We start from the raw sequence: 17,055 nt of genomic DNA on the forward strand, positions 1-17,055 counted from the left end.
TGAGCGCCGACGTGCATACGCCTGATGGACGATCCTAACAGACGCACTGTACCGCAGAAACCGCTAATTCCTAATCAACAAGACCAACGACCCATCCCGACGCCCACGGATTGCGCAACATCACGAGAGAGGGAAACAAGTTCGAGAGAAGAAAGAGACCCGAGAAAGACTTTACAGAGTCAGCAATCTGGACAGTGAGCACCAACAAGAGGAGCAACGTGTCCGAAATCATAAAAACTTCAGCGGCGGGGAATCACTAAAAAGGGACTGAAAAAAAAAGCAGTCTCCTTGAGAGGACGAAAAGAAATAACGATACACGTTTATCCACGAACGACTAGCTGCAGACGCACATACCGCGCGGCGCCACCCACTGGCCACCCAAGACTCAACTTTTGGTAGGGTGGATTCCTAATAGAACAGCCGTTCGTTTACTTTGGCTGGACCGGGGTCAGTCAGAGGCAGATAAGGAAAAGTGCTGTTCTCCAGTGCATGCTCAGGGAACAGACGGGGGGGGAAGCGAGTAAGAATAGGGAAAGGGAAAAAAACCGGAAGGGGGGAAAGAGCCAACAAGCCCTGGCCAACTCATAGGCGCAGCGAGCGAAGCGAACGCGAAAGCGGATCCCCGAGATCCTGACTGAGAAACAGTCAGTGTGAAAGTCCCGGCACAGGGAGACCCAGGACGCGACAATGGCCACGGCCGCAGCAGCAACAACAACAACAGCAGCGGCAGCAGCACAAGGAGGTGGTTTCGAAGCTGCGGGCCATGCCCCAACTCTGGATTCCACATTGTCGTCTTCTGCTTCGGTATCCGCATCCGCGTCCGCGCCCGCATCTTTTTCATCCTCATTCTCCTCGCAGAGCGCCGTCGCATTCCATACCACCTCCGTCCCTGCGACATCTTCAGCAAATCCGCACTCCTCACCCTACCACGCCCATCGACTAAGCCACAACTCATCCAAACTTCCCACCTTTCGACTCGCCGACTTGCACCAGCAGCACCCATCCCTACGCCTAGTGCTCCCCTCACTGTTGCAGCACAACCCGCCCTCGCCCATCTCGCCTAAACCCCAACACGCCACCAACCAAAACCACTCTGCTGCCACCGTCGCTGACTCTGATTTTGGCGTTGGCATTACCACCGCTACCGACACCGCCTCTCCCACCGCCCTGCCAACAACGTCAGACTTGCAGGAACACCAGCAACCACAACATAACAACGCCGAATCCGACACTAACTGCCCACAACAACAAGACACTCCGTCGACTTCACTCCGACCGACCCACAACGGCCGCTCTTCCCGCCAACTTCCCCAACCCCTCTCGCCTCGCAATCCGAGCCCCATCCGCGAGTTGCCCGAGTCGCCTCACAAACTCGGTCCGCGATCCAGAGCGTCGACTGCTTCCCAGCCGACCCCTGCCAACACGGTCATCTCACCCCGGCGAACCGCCTCTTATCCCGTCATCGTGCTGTCCTTTCCACCCCACGGCGACGTATCAGAGTCCAAAGCGTCGGCCCTTCCCACTGGATTGCAAACTCGACGAGCCGCTGCATCTCGGTCCCGCGAGTCAAATGCGACTGGCCTCAAGTCACCCCTTGTAGTGACTAATCCCACGCATTCCTTTGACACGGCCGACAGCAGTCCTCGATCCCCGGCCGATAGTACGACAAAGGACTGGGCCCAGGGACAGCGTGAACTGCTGCTGCCAAAAACCTTGCAAAACTCGAGTCCGACAGATGAGAAACGAAGATCAGGAACGTCGCGACCGCCTGTTTCCTTCAAAGCCACTACCGCAAGCACCCCGACCACCTCGGTGCGCGTCGCCCCCATCCGCTCTTTTCGATCATCCGGCTCTCGTCGAAGTCTGGGACTCGACAGCAGTACCTCTACGATGCGGTCTTTCGACTTTGGTGATGAATCCACCGACTCAAACCAACGCGACCGCACCTTGCGCGCACTCGAAGGCAGACGTGACGACGATTATTCGCAAATGACACCGCCGTTGTCGGCCGAAGCCGACGACACCACCGGTGACGTCTTTATGAAGATCGCTAGACAAGAGCCAACCCGTCGTGGCTCTGGCGATGTTGCGCCGGCGGAACAGCCAAGTACCGTAGTAAGTTTAGCCACCTTTCATGGAGTTGCGTTGTTGTTTCGGGAAGTCATGTTAGCGCGATACAAATGGCCGTGCTCTGCAACGGCTGCTGTCTACTCGCCATAGTATCAAGCCTCCCCCCCTCCTCTCGTATCTTGGTTGTTCATCCCGGTCTTTTTTTTTTTTTCTTTTTTTCCCTTCCCCCAATCAATCCCCCGCATGTGCCCGATGGTCTCTTAGCGCACTCTCGTTTCTCACATTTCCCGCGCCGGCCACCCCCAGCGTCCTGGACACCTGCGCACAGGGTTTTGCCATGGACGATCGTGAGCTGACTGAAGATGACCAGCAGAGCCGTGTTGCGAGATCTTTCCACCGCCGCCCACTATCCGCCGCCGTCCCCTTTTCATATCACCATCCCGTCTCGCCTCCCCATCTCAGTCGTCGCCTTTCCGACCAGCAGGAGACCTCGAAAAAGCGTGTGCGACAATCCGAGGACGAGGGTGCCGCCGATCCAACGACACGCGCGTTGGCATACCGATCGCCCCTGACTCGAGATCGCCCAGCATCTAACCATCCTGCCGAGGACCTCGGACGTGCAAAAACCTTCCACTCTGCCAGTCAGTCGGCCAGTCGTTCGACCGTCAGCACGCCCCGATCCTTCACCTTCCAAGATCCGATGGGCGAGAACTCGCCATATGCGCGGCGGCGGCCCTCGCTGACCGACAACAACGCTGGCCTCGCCGCCCGAAGTTCGGCATATAGACAATCGAACCTCTCATACGGCCAAACACGCACATATAACTCCTCACCGCTGGTCCCTAAGTCGACGGAATCCCCGCGCACTGAAGCGCAGCATGATACTAATCACGGGGTCGAGGGCACAGAGTCGACAGCAACGGCCTCAACGAACGCACCTTCGACTGTGTGGGACGAATTGGACGATCTCAAGTCGCGAATCCACCGGCTAGAACTGACCGGCAAGCTGCCTGCAACCTCGGGCGCCGCAATGTCTCGAGCCTCGGATGAACGCCCGCCAACCGCCACCAATACCACCATGTCCACTTCACCGAAACGAACCTCTGGCAGCAACCATCCTTACCAGGATGCTGTCAGCACCACATCTTCGCAGCGCGAAACCCAACAGCCCATCCTGCTCTCTGCCGTCAGCAAATCCAAGCCCTTCCTTAGCGACGAAGTAGCCCGGGCGCTTGAGGCGGCCGCCAAAGACGCTCTGGCACTCGCCAATATGATGGGTACGGCAGGTCAGCCGGGTCCCATTTCGAGCGGCGCAAGCACCATTGGTATGGGCACGAACCTGACCGATCGCCAGTTGCGACGCAAGGCCGATAGCATCTGTCGGAGTCTGACTGAGCTGGTTCTGGCACTGAGCGAGGAAGCGGCAGGAAACAGGACTATTCAAGTCAACGTGCCCACCCCCAAGGAGACAACAACTCCTTCTACCCCGACGGTCACCAAGACGCTTACCGGCGGAGCTGCTCAACGACGCCATAGCCTGACAATGGAACAGCAAGCACTGCCCAAGCCAAACGCCAACGCAGTCACCAGCCCCAGGGCCCTGTCCAAATATGAGGAGAGGCGCAGCACCATGTTGGGCTCGAGCTCGCTGCCTAGCCCCAGATATGCTCTACCGCCCGGGACAATACCGAATACCCCCGGAGACGGCAATAAGGCGGCCCAGCGGAAGTCGTCTTTGTTTATCGGCCGGCCTCGTCGTGCGGTTACCGAGGAGCCCGAAGATGGCCGGAGGTCTTCGATGCTCTTGAGAACTCGGCGAGCAGGCACCGAGGAGCCGGAGGATTCGCGCGAGAGTGGTCGTCAAACCTCGTTGCTCCGGTCACGCCGGCTCACTGCTGGTGAGGACGCAGACGACGAATCCCGACTCCGTGCACCCTCACGAGCTGCGACGGAGCTCACCACACCAATTCGCGCCGTCTCCCATACTTACCACGCCCAGACTGCTTCAAACGAAGCGTCATCACCTACTTCTTCCGCCCTCCCTCGCAGACGGCTTGGGGTATCGTCCCTCACGTCGCGCCTTGTCGCGCCATCTACGCCGTCGCTGGCAACACGCCGGTATTTCGAGCGCACCCCCGAACGCGAACAGTTCTCCTCTTCCGAAAAGCCTACCGAAGACCGGCCGCAACAGGCCGTGGTGCAGCCTCGGAACTTCTCCTTCAACCACACGTCGCTGCTGAACCGGGCAAGCAGCATTGGCCGCAGACCCAACCGCGACAGCACGATAACGAACACATCGACAGCTGCCCAGTCAGGCAGCTACCGATAACGTCTTAACGAATCACAATCACACGGATGAATGTATCATAGATGTTTTCTTTCCCTGGCGTCATTCCTGTTTGGCATATGTTATAACCGCATGGGTTCGGCGGCGGTTACCCTGTACTTGTATGACAATCGATGACGGACGGCCGGTTGATTTGCTGGGCTCGCCTTCACTTGGGAAGGCTGGAGTATTTGTATATCGAACAGCCAATGGGGAAAAAAGGTTAAGGACAGAGGCCTCGATTGTCTCTAGCAATTTTTGTCAAAACATTGTTCCAGTTAAACGTGACCACGGAATCTAGAACGCGCCTACAGTACTGGGTCAAAAGTCTGGCAACAGCAACGAGAACAGCCCAATCAAGAGTCACAGAAGGAACGCATCGGTTGGGGGTCACTTCACAGTGCACCACCAAAGGCACCCACCCTACTGTCGCTATTGATTGGGCCATCCTTATGGCTGTTGCCAGACTTTGGACCTAGTACTGTAGCTGACTAGTCCATCAGCAAGGCGGGAAGATGGCGAGGGGCCCCTGGAAGTGTGCGTGCATTCAGACGCAGCAATCGGCTTTTGCAAAAGCTGTAAGCCCGTTGCGTTGTCATTCCATGACCGCTTTGTTACTAGATATAAGGCTCTGTGTGACCGATGTTGAGGTCCGGGTTCGGAGCTATGTTGTATATGCGCTTGTTTGGTTCTTGAGAAGCCAGCGTTGACTCATCGGCGACTGAAGTCTGATCGCTCAGGAGGGGGGGCTTTCTTTTGGGTTTGAGAGAAAATCACCGACTGGATGGATTTTCAGTGGGCCTGACCCAAAACCTAACTCCAACTCGTCACTCACGACTCCAACTTGACACGGCCACGAACCACGACAGCCTGCGTAAAGCTCAACACATGAAAACAGGCATCGGCTGCTTTTCGAAGCGATATAAATTCCATCCGCTTAGCCAGGCCAGAAAATTGCGGCAGCAGACCTTCTCCATCACGCACGCCACTCCGCTATCGCAGACTACTAGGCGAAGCTTGGCGACGCACGAGACGGCTCTCACCCGGCATCTCTCATCACCCCAGTCGGCACAGCAACTCGGGCTGTCATCGTTGTCTTTACGTCACAATTCGTCGTCTTCCGTCGTGGGGCAAGACGGAATGGCCGATCAGTACGAGGGTGCCGCGGTCCCGGTCGAGGCCAGAACGCAGAAAAGAGGGGAACGCAAAGGCGGAAGGGGAGGCGGGCAGCCTAGGGAGGTGTTGATTTCCAAGGCTCTTTCCAAGCTTTTGAGGCACCAGGCCGAGAACGCTGGGCTGAAGCTTGATGAAGGCGGGTATGCGCCGCTGGACAAGGTGGTGAGTGTTGGGTCTATATCTCTCTACTTATCATCGAGATGGTGTTCCTCTCTAGGTCGGTCGGCACAGAACCGATCCTGTTGGGTCTCACTGGATCTGAACCAGGTGCTGAGAACGAGCTGTTTCCATTCTCCATGCGGTGGCCCGGCCATGGGAAGGGGTCGATCCGGCGTGGAGGACGGGCGGCCTTGCCGCCTACGCTTCACCTATCTTTACCTCACCACCGGGCCATGCACACAACTTGGGTGTACACATCACCGCTAACACCATTCATAGCTCGCCTATGGTCCCATCCGCTCGCTGCAGGTCAGCTTCGCCGACATACAGGCCGCCGTAACGACGTCGGACAAGCAGCGCTTCGCCCTCAAGCCCAACGCCGTGACGAACCCGTCGCTGGACGAGAAGTCGACCGAACCCTCGCACTGGCTAATCCGAGCGAACCAGGGCCACAGCATCAAGGTCGACTCGGCGGGCCTCTTGACTCCCATCACCTTGGATGCGGGCAACGTGCCCGAGGTCGTGGTGCACGGGACCTACTTTGCCTTTTGGAGGGCCATCGAGGAGTCCGGGGGCCTGGCGAGGATGGGAAGGAACCACGTGCACTTCGCGACGGGCCTTCCCGGGGACGAGCAGGGCGTCGTGAGCGGGATGCGTCGGGACGCCGAGGTGCTGGTGTACGTCGACGTCGAACGGGCGCTGCGGGAAGAGGAGGGGATGCGGTGGTGGGTCAGCGAGAACGGGGTCGTCCTGACGGAAGGGGACGAGGAGGGGCGGGTGCCGACGAGGCTCTTCCGGGAGGTCCGCGCGAGGGACGAGACGTCGGGCGTCGGCGTGCTCTGGCTGGATGGGGAGAAGGTCGGGGAGCTGCCCCAAGGGTTGCGGATGAGGGCGCCGCCGAACAAGGGGCGGGGCGGTCGCGGAGGCAGGAGGGGCGGAAGGGCGTGAGACACGCGCACACGTCGAGAGATTGTGATCTTGCAAGCAGCCCTGATATGGCGAGAGGTCACGGCACGAACTGCTCGACTGCGCTGCTCAGGAGATAGAAGATGGCGGGCAATATATGCCTTCAACGAGAGAGCCGTCACGACGAAGCCAGCGCGCCCCAGCCTTTCCGACGAACCCAGTTCTTTTATTGGATGTCGACCATGAAGCTTTAACCAGCAACTTATCAATCTAGTACATGAAGCCTCCTCACCCAACGGCGCGTCGATGGATGTGTGTGGTGAGCCTCGGGGCTTAGTCAAGAGACGGCATGCCGGGTGCAAACTCGGAGGTGTGAAGGAAACCAAAAGTTTTGCCAAGATGCAAGATACTCTATTCAACTTCTCCGGGGCTTGCTTCTGGGCCAAGAAACTCAATGTTGTTCAAACCAAGCGTTTTTTCCTCCCCCTTCTTTTCTTTTCCTCGTTTTTTTTCCCTCTCTTTTTCCCTCCCAGGATATTCCTACATGACTCGATCGGGAGGTTACCCACACCGCTCTCGCCCTGTACTACCTGCAGCTCACATGAGAGGTTTCTAGCACAAGGACCCTGGCGATCATGTTACCCAACGAGCCTCAAAGTCGGAAAATTTTTCAGGCCATGCATTTTTTGTGTGTTCCGGGCGAGACCGATGGTGGAAACATCATGGCGAAAAGCCCCCCCCCAACGGGCTCGCAGGGCTGTTTGATCACCAGCCCTCTGTGTCACGATTGGCGAGGGTTTTTCTCAGGCTGAGGAGGGCACAGCCGCCTCGGCTAACCATCACAAGGAAACGACAGACGAAAAAAAGTTACGCTGCCGGGAAAGGTGATTGGTTCTCGAGGAGAGGGTTTCAACGCTCACGCAGATCCGAGATATATCTCTGCCTTTATCTCGCCAGACCCGTTCAAAAAAGTGGCACGCGGGATGGGGCCATCCGGCGTTACCCCTCCTGTTACAAAACGCAGCAAACACGCCTGGGGGAGGGAAGGGGGGATATGACGATCTCACGCCTCCTCAGAGTGCGCGGTGCGTGATCCAGTTGGGCTGCTGCGACGGTCGACGGACGAGCCAGCAGAGGCGGCTTGGATGGGAGATGCCTGCAGCAAACACACGACCAGGACGATCCCATCACCCGTGCCATGGAAACGATCCCTACGTGGTCTTTGGGTGGGGTGTCTCTGTTCTTGACTCGGTCGAACCGTGAAGGGAAATCAACCCCCCCTCCCCCCGGCGGAGACATGTTCACCCGGGAACCTCCCGTCCGCGAGGCGTATACAGCGTGATCTAGAATATTGTTCTATATTCGGGGGTGGGCGCCCCACGTATCGCGTTCGCCGCTGCCGTTCCAGGGGCGAGGAAGCAGACAGAGAGACGACGTCCTGCAGCGTCCGGGCTGCTGCTGCTTCTACGGCCTGAGTAATCTACCTAGTCGGTATCTTGGGAGAGGCACGAGCCTGTTTTGGCGGGGAAAGGGCAGTTCGTTGTCCCTGCTCGTGATCGTTCGCCGGGTGCTCCGAAGACGTTGGCAGCCTGCCCATGCCCCCGGGGGGAGGGGGCCACTCTGCGGTTCTCGAGAAGAATTTCGGTATCCGAAATAGTGACGGCCACGGTGGCGTGGGCAGTCCCGAGTCAGGGTTACAAGTGGGAAGGCGCCTCGAGGACGGCATCCGGGGTAGCTGGCGGGCAAACATCTGGAAAACTAGGTGGATTTGACATGCTGCTGAGTGATGAAGTGTTTAGAGTACTACGCTCCGATACTGGGAGCATATCAGGAGCCAGGGATGACATGCTTTTCACCTTTGGGACGTTTAAAGCTGTACTTGCGCGAGTTTTGGATCCGATGGGCAGGCGACATAGCAGCTCGTACCACTGGAGTCTGCCCATCCAATGGTGTCTTGGAAGATACATACTATTGTTCGTCCTATTTATCGGATCTTATACTGAGCTATCTTACTTGCTGTAATAATGCGACTGTTCTTGACGGGTCGGCTGGCTAGGATAAAGACGGCGAGCTCGATGCTCAAGAGATCGCCCACACGCTGGATATCTATTCCGCTGTTTACGGCAACGGCATTTCCAATACTGCCTCCTCAAGGGGGGTACAGTATTCGAACATGCTACTATGGATCACTCTTCGGGCCTTGATGCATCATAGTTGAGAGGCGTGCCCAACTTGAAAGGGGGGCACCGATGCGATATCTGCGGCGTGTAAAATAGGCGGACGAGTCGAACAACGGGAAACGAGGTCACCTTCTTGTCTTTTTGGGCCGTTTATGCTTGAAAGTGAAACAGGTCAGCCCATGGCAGTGAGGATACTAGCCTTGTAGCCATATCCATTGAATAAACATGTCCCTGGAAAGTTTAGGATCTGATCGAAACTCTCCATCGCAAACCGGTTTGGTTGAAGCCTAGTCTTGATAGATCACACCAGCTCTATAGCGCTATGCATGCGAATCGAGATGTATTCACAGGCTGATGGCCTGAGTATAGGATATGGGTTGCTGCCATGTTTGTACGTTTGTGCCAACCGGATCGTGTTGTCTGGTTCTCTATGGCCCTTTGACATCTCTACTAGATGGAACAAGTCGTCTGGATCTCATAGTTCTCCGTGTCCGGTCCTCCGCCCTCTGGACCTCCGATTCAATAACGAATCTTCCAGAGAAAAAAGGACATCTTGAGATGGCGATATGAATATTGTAATTTAGGAAGAGGGGGCTGGGCACACCAGGCTCGGAAACCAATACCAGATCACCAACGACAGAAGGAACGCGGCAGGTGACGCGGCTTTGACGAGCGTGTACACGGCCAACAGCAGAGACTCCAAGCACGGCACTCTCTGCCATGGTACAGACGCCTGCGACCAAACCCAGTAACAGCACACGCGGGGCCAAACGCGACAAACATCGCAGTTCTTTCCGGTCGTCCCAACGGGCCACGAAACCCTCCAGATCCCGCAGGGTCTTGTTCTTCGTCATGTCTTGACTACGCGCGGAAAGGAAGCCCGCCGACCCGCCGTGTCCAGGTGCCTTCCCCTCAAAACGGCCTAGCCCGGCACATCAAAACGAAAAGGAAGAAAAAGGAAGGGGAAAAAAAAGCCGAGTCATGACCGGTAAGGCAAGCCGGCTGCCGTAGTTCCATTGCCGGGCTCCCCGGTTCTTTCGGGCGCCCCCAGCCGCCCCCTCCCCTTCGATCGGCGTCGGGGATCCAGGGGGGAAGGGACGGAAGGACGGAGGTCGGCGCGCCGCTCACGTCGACCTCGCAAGAGGCCTCTGCTGCGTATACCTCTACTTGCCTTCACCCCACTAACCCTTCTTTGCTTTAACGTCACTCCCCCGCCGCGCTTTTCTGCTCTTCTCCGGCATCGTTTCCCTTCAACCCGCGCGGAGCCAGTTCTTCGTCGCGGGAAACTCTAGAAATACGAACATGGTCTACTAATCCCCGGAGATTCGTCAGCGTGAACGGGGAAGTCCGGATGGTGATGAACATATGTCAAGAGGCCGACTAACGTACATACACAAAAGCTTAAGTTCGCACAGGTACACGCAAACACCCTAACATGGATGCCCGAAGCCAAACGCAATGGGAAAAAAGGATCAAGAAGCCGACGTCTCTTAGCCAAGACACACACACAGACAGAGAGCGAGGGAGAGCGAGGAAGAGCGAGGAAGAGCGAGAGAGAGATACGCGCCTGGGGTTTCGCAGCCGCCAGCCGTTGAGGCATCCGCGGTGATGGCGAGGAGAGATTAATCACCACATCTCAGACAAGACCTTCCGGATATGGTAGGTATGTCGCGGATCGCGGAAGAATAGAATGACCAGAAGGCCGGTCTGAACCTAGTGAACTATATAGGCCGCTAGGCAGACAACGAGTTTGACTGCCTAGATGCCCTCTGCCTCAATTAGCAGACAAGACGGGCGGGCGGGCGACAGGCGTACTACGTCGCCATCACGTCGCCTTACGGATATATGAAGCCGAATCTGACGAGGGGACACCGAAAGTCGGCCCACGAACGACCAGAACCCTCCCCTCCTCCCACCCTGCTTTGTATTAGGCCGAATTTGCGTGTGCAGGCTAGAAGACGGAAGGAGGGGGAGGGTTCCGACCCGGGGTATTTTGTTCATTGCCCCGTCAAGAAGATCGTGTCCTGATCGCGTTGCAGGTGTCGACCTTGGATCGCACGAGTAAGTAGCGCCAACAAGAAGTTTTGCCGTGCAGTAGCGCGTGTTCCAAGACAGTGGTTTGGTGTGGTGAGAAGGTTCGAGATGGGCGCGTCTAGGTCACGAATCTCGGGTGCCAGGGGGGAAAGGATACAACACGCAATTTGCAGTCTCACACGGGCCGGTGATGAGGAAGGGGTGCTGGGACCACACGGCGGATGAAGCGTCCGTAGCAAAAGACTAGCCCAAATGGATAATCTCCCGCCGGCTTGAGAGCATCAGGTAATTAGCCTAGAGGCGAATCTGTTCGAAACGAATATTCCGCGCGCGTTGTGAGACTGCCGGTATAGCTCGCACCATTTCACCAGCCCCCCCTGTTGTTGTCTTCGCGTATAACCTGTCGTTCACAGTCGCCAGAGCGACGTGGTTCGTGGGCGAGAGATGCTGAAACGGCATGTCGCCAGTTTCGTACCTGTGCCAGGGTGCTTTGATTTCCCGAAGGGGCCACGCTACGGCTACGGGCAGGGGCTGGAGAAGGTTGGGGACCACCATGGTGCCGGGCATCACGCGCGTTCGATCCGCTTCTTCAGATTTTTCGAGCTGCAGTCGGTGGCTTCAGTGTCATTTGATGATGTGGCCGGTGGTGGAACGATAAGGTCCTCTGCCTGTCAACCTCCGACGCGACGGATGTTCGAGATCGTCCAGATGACGACAAGGCTCAGCTCGAGCCGCGACAACTCTAAACTGGGTTTTCATGGAGAGCTGGAGCGTCTTGGGAGATAGGGCGAAGTAGATTACGTATACGTGGTATTCTGTTGCACCGATGTAAGGAGATACAGATAGAAAGAAGACAAGCCGGGGGAACCGTGGTGCATGAAGCAGAGCGCGTCCGCCTCCCAGGGCTGAAAACCACATGCGCGCTCGTGCAGGGTGGTTTGATGCGACGAGACGGAGACGAAATAGAGAAAGAGGGGGTCACAACCCCGACGACCCAGGAAGAGAGAGAGAGAGAGAGAGAGAGAGAGAGATAGGTGTTGACCCAGATGGCGAGCGGGCTGGTCAATGCCCTCGTCGTCTTGCATTGCTGGGGCGACGGGGCAGTAGGCTGAGGAGCAACAAGCAATCCCTGGACCAGGTGTCGTCCCAAAACGGTAACAGATTTGAGGCTCGGTTGAGCAGGGCCCCTTCAAATTACACACGAGCTGGGATCCGAGGTACGGTTCCTAGATCCCCGCGGTATGGCATGGGTTCACGGTTGTTGGGCAGTTGAAGCATCGTTTGCGGGCATACGAATGAATAGGGACGAGGGCCGACGGGGTGGAGGTTGCAGGCCCGAATCCCCTCAAATGGGGGATCGAGATCGGGCAGACATATCGTCGAGGGAGTTGATAGAGGTCTCGGTTCGTTTGGTGACCCAAGATCCTCCTTCTCCTCCTCCTCCTCCTCCTCCTCCTCCTCCTCCTCCTCCTCCTCCTCCTCTGGTTCCAGTGTGCCGTCTTGACAGGCGCGGATCTGCCGCTCAAGGCCTACACGTTGAAGCGGGTGGCTTAGCTTTGCCAACAGCTGCCTTGTGGATATTACCATTATGCGCGTGCTGGCGTCCGCATACGCCAGCACGGAGACGAAACGCATGCTCATTATCCCGCAGTAAATTACGGTTATTTCGGGACACAACAGAGTCGAGGCCAAATGACAGAATCTATTGCGAGCCGGAACGGCGATCGTGAGTTTTCATGATTTGATTCATCTTCCTTTGCGGGCGGGCCCGGCAGGGAAGAGAAGATTGCGGTAGTGAGAGCGGGTAAATTTCGCGAAATTTCCTGCCTCTCGCGTCGTTGTTTGGATGTGCAAGTAGGATCGACGCCTCTGCCCTCATACCCGAAGCCTATTTGATTAGGCTCATCAGACGGGGGTGACTGACTTGTGCGCACCCGTGCGGCACACGTTGAGTGTAACCATTCGTAGTATCCGTCGTCATCAGTTTTAAAATTGAAGGCGGGCAGGTTGAACAGCCCCGGACTCTGGGTGCAACGCAACGGGTGACACAGACTGCGGCAAGGGGTGTTCAGTTTAACGACATTGAAGGGTTTTCGGAGCCCGATTCCCTCTTCAGGCGAAGATCCGCTCCATCGGAACTCGTCGGCCGGGGGCCGAGGTCCTTCGCAGCTCGAGGAGCAATAACGGCCGGTGGAATAAATAAGGAAGAGTCAGTGGCCGTGGGCCGAGAAAGGGTCGACCTGGAGGCTGGTGATTTGCTGGAAAAAATAGGCGCCCAAAATAGACGCGTGCACGAATAACTTCCTAGGTAACGAACGACGTTTGTGCGCGTGAAAAGGAGGGAAAATGGCAGAAGAGGCGGAATAGGATGGGATGTTCCCTGTCCCAGACCGACTTTTCGGAATTGGCGCCTGCTATTGTTTTCCTCATGTGTCTCATTCGGACGGCAGTTGGTCAGTTGCGCTTGCTGTCACTGCCACTCGCTGATGATGCTTGCGCAAAAAAAAGCAACAACTGAGAAACCAGCTCTTTCCTTCCTCTTCCCTTTAGGCACGACCCTACTACCTAGTAGACTGCGCGCCTGCCCCACCCCCTGCCATGCCGAGGTGCTGCTCCTGCACCTGCTCTTGTTTGCTTTCGGTGCAGTCACACCTGCCCATCAGTCCATCGCAATTTCAAGAAAACTACCTAGTAGGAAGGCGCGAGGAGGATGCGACAAATGCGATGACGAGACTAGTGTGATTCTCAAACCTTCTGTTTCTCCTTCCTTACTTCCGTCTTCCTCCCCTGTCCCCTCGCCGGCCATGTCTGGTATTGCTCCTGTGGCTTGGGAATCCCGCTGAAGGAACGCGGCAAGAGATCGTTCGAGGCAATCTTGTGCTGTTCACACGCTGTCTTTGGCAGCGATCTTGTGGAGCTGCTGTACAGCATCCAATGGGCGTCTCGATCCGGGAGTGCCCACCAGCCCACGCAGCGTTCCAATCGTGGTGGCTGCGCTTGGGAGATTAGGAGCATCGGGCCCCTGCTTGCCTTTGGTCGAAATTTGAAGCTATGCTATTCCTCGACGCCTTGGCAATTTCTGAAACAGCGGGACCCCCTTGAACGGTCATGATGGACCCACATAATAAGTCCGAAAATGAATGAGTGGCAGCGACGACCGAACCAACTGCCGGCTTGTCTTTGGAGGGGGGAAAGGCAAGGAAAGGGAAGGGGCTGTCGCAGCGAAACGGGGAGAGGGCCGCCCGCCATCTGTGTCCAGACGGTACCGCCGCTGCGCTCGTCAAAAGAAACAAAATCCGGGTTCATGCGACGATCGAACAAAGGAGGCTCTGCCGGGCCTTGCCAGGCCTTGGCAGGGGGAGGCAGAGTTGTATCAAACACCAGAGCGCCCTCCTTTCTCGTCGCCTCCACCGTACATCTCATGCGTCCTCAGTCAACGCCAGCGTCGTCTTTTATTTTGGTTTTAACTTATATATATTTCTTGCTTGACTTATTCTGTGAGGAATGAATGATGTAAAGAATGACGATGGTGTTTTCCTTTACCTCCCTAGGGGGTGTGGAGAGCGAGGCAGAGGGACATGGGACGAATCGGTGGGTTACCCCATCTCTAGACAGGGAGATTAACCAACGGTGAGACTAAATAGTTCACAGCGAGCGCATATACGAGCAACAACTATTAAACTATATTGGTCCCAAGTCTGGTAGAGAGACAATGTTCATCGTTATGGTTGCCGCTCGTCAGGTGAAGCTATCATCCAGGAAGGAGGAACCTACCTGTACGATACAAGCAGTCCCATGCCTTGGCATACCCCTTAGCAAGCTTAGCAGGGATTTTGTTAAGGGTAGGGTCCGTCGGAAGGATTCCTCTGCTTGGCAAATGCGGTTTCCAGTCTGGCTTACGTGGTACACGGTACGGCACAGAATGGTGCACAAACGAGCCAGCCATCTAGATACCTACTCGGTCACCGTGAACGCCGCCCAGGAACCATGAAATGCTGCCTTTGGGTGTGGCTTTCCCATCCTGTCTCTGCTCCTCGCATGCCACGATGCCCGGATGCTGATGCGCGATGAAACATCCCCCTTCTCCAAAATGAAGCCACCTGTGCTTACCTACCTGCCTACCTACAGAAGCAGCAAAGCGAATCACTTGTGAACCTTTAGCCCTGGGAAGATGCCACCGCCCCGTCCGCGGTTTGACATCGCGGATCCCAGATTGACAGATTCGAGACGATGTTGGGATTTCCGAGACGGGGACTCCCCATCATCGGTCGGCCGCCGGCATACACGTATGCGGTCTGCGCCACACTGTGAGCGAGCCGGCCGCGGTGCAGTGCAATGTTAGCGCGAGCCTCAAAGCGGATATGTACCTATTGTTGTGCCCTTTGTTCGGGACGGATGGAGATGCAGTGGCAGGCATACGTAAGAAGAAAGTTAAGATCGGATCCCTGGCCCTCTCCATACCAATACTACCGAAACGGTCAGCGTGATCAAGGCAATCGTCGTATGTCGATATTTCCAACAAATCAGACCCACGGAATGGCCGCTCCCTCGATCCATGGCGACAACGCACATGGGCACTGCAGATGGGGCGGGAACCACTGGCGGCCTGACCGAGAAGTTGGTTCAAGTGTTTATATGCGATTGGTACGGTGAAAGTTTACTGGTCGTAGCTTTTGCCGCCCGGGGTGCAGAGTGGAATCAATGCTGGGAGAGTTTGTGCGGCGCCCAGTAACAATCAATGGGTTTGGTGGCTAATACCGGAGCCACGGAGAAGATGGCGATGGCGGCTTCCACGACGGTGGCTCAAACTGAAACCAGAGGTTGGTTCGTTGGCTGTGTGGACGTCGCATCCAGAGAGGACAAGACGACACGCGCAGCAGACAGGCCCTGTCAGCGCGAGCCCATCGCCAGCCCGCTGACGGGAAGGAAGGGGGCTCGATCCGGGACATGTTCTAGACTTTGCTCAAGGGAGGGGGGGACAGGGCTCGGCGGGCAGCTAAAGAAGTGGCTGGCTGGCCCCTTGATGCTGGGGTAGGGTAGCTACGCACTCGGGTGAAGGAGAAGAAGAAAAAAAGGTCGGTTGCCGTATGGTAGTAGTAAGGAAACGCGGCCATCTTTTTGATCACCCGAGCTCGTGCTATGTGTGTTCGAACCGTCGAGGATTTGCATGGACTGCAGCAGATGAAGAACCAGAGATATCATGTTGGGCTCTGCGGCATGGTGCTGTGGAGTCTGGGAACCGTGGAATGATGGAATGATCTGCAATCGACATTTCCAAAGATATCCTGACTTGACATACGACGAACCCACGAACCCGGCCGAAAGAAGGGATTGTCGGTCGGACTCTCTCCGAGGCATCCTTACTGGACGATCTTTCTTTCTTTGGCGGCAGGGAACGGGTGTGTCATGAATGTTGGAATTTCACCGGGTCTAGCAACTCCAAAAGAGAGGCAGCCGGCACAAGAGTCTCGGTATCTGTTTGCAAGGATGGAACTGGGTCGAAGCACACCAAGTGCGATGTAGAAGAGAGGGATACACTAGAGATAAAGAGCACAGGACGCCAAGAGGTGTCTCCCATGCCTAGGAGGCACATCACCGTCAGACAGGCTGGGACATTCGGAAACACTGGGGCCAAGAGCGAGAGATCAAACAGCCGCGTCGAGGCGGCCGAGGGTGCCCGGGTCGAAAAGAAGGAACAATAATCAAGTCTTGGGGGGGCGGTCGATGAGTCGCAAGGCTCGTCAGCTGACGCTCGAGCAACGAGAGGCTTACTCCTGACAGGTCCTGTCATCTTCTTTCGAGTATACGTTCTTCTCGGCCCGCCAGTACCACAGAAACCAGTTAGTGTCCGAGTGTCGCTCGCGCATATGTTTGCAATAGCTGTGACCCGTGTGTGCTGATGTTGGTTGTTTGTGACGGCACACTGCACACGCAAATGGCGCTTCTTTCCTGTTTCTGAGACGTTGGGAAGTGAGAGAGAGACACAGAGAGAGAGAGAGAGAGAGAGAGAGAGAGATGGAAACAGCGGAGGCGGCCCTGGCAGCAGATCCATTTTGTCATACTAGTAACAGACGCAACAGCAGCAGCAGCATGGCTCAGTGGCGAGGGAGGGACCGCAAAGTGGAAACGACGGGTTATATCTGCAGGAGTAGTGCTGAGTAGCCTCTTCTCAGCTAGAAACCCCTCCCAAACCCATGTCCAACC

At 56.4% G+C, this 17,055-nt stretch overlaps 3 protein-coding genes across 3 annotated transcripts; 2 read left to right on the forward strand and 1 right to left on the reverse strand.

Annotated features, from left to right (window-relative positions):
* Window positions 1-687: 687 nt before the first annotated feature.
* On the forward strand, window positions 688-4,399 carry GLRG_03593 (uncharacterized protein; the record flags this gene model as incomplete). The annotated part of the gene is made up of 2 exons (XM_008094278.1): window positions 688-2,115; window positions 2,399-4,399. The coding sequence occupies 2 exons, from the start codon at window positions 688-690 to the stop codon at window positions 4,397-4,399; spliced, it is 3,429 nt and encodes a 1,142-aa protein (XP_008092469.1).
* Window positions 4,400-5,536: 1,137 nt separating this feature from the next.
* On the forward strand, window positions 5,537-6,679 carry GLRG_03594 (Tpt1/KptA family RNA 2'-phosphotransferase; the record flags this gene model as incomplete). The annotated part of the gene is made up of 2 exons (XM_008094279.1): window positions 5,537-5,734; window positions 6,011-6,679. 2 exons carry the CDS (start codon window positions 5,537-5,539, stop codon window positions 6,677-6,679), a joined length of 867 nt encoding a protein of 288 aa, XP_008092470.1.
* A 5,366-nt stretch (window positions 6,680-12,045) lies between these two features.
* On the reverse strand, window positions 12,046-12,492 carry GLRG_03595 (uncharacterized protein; the record flags this gene model as incomplete). The annotated part of the gene is made up of 1 exon (XM_008094280.1): window positions 12,046-12,492. One exon carries the CDS (start codon window positions 12,490-12,492, stop codon window positions 12,046-12,048), a length of 447 nt encoding a protein of 148 aa, XP_008092471.1.
* Between the last annotated feature and the right edge of the window lie 4,563 nt (window positions 12,493-17,055).

Source organism: Colletotrichum graminicola (assembly GCF_000149035.1).
Source record: "Colletotrichum graminicola M1.001 genomic scaffold supercont1.11, whole genome shotgun sequence".
In the NCBI taxonomy this organism is placed as follows: Eukaryota; Fungi; Ascomycota; class Sordariomycetes; order Glomerellales; family Glomerellaceae; genus Colletotrichum; species Colletotrichum graminicola.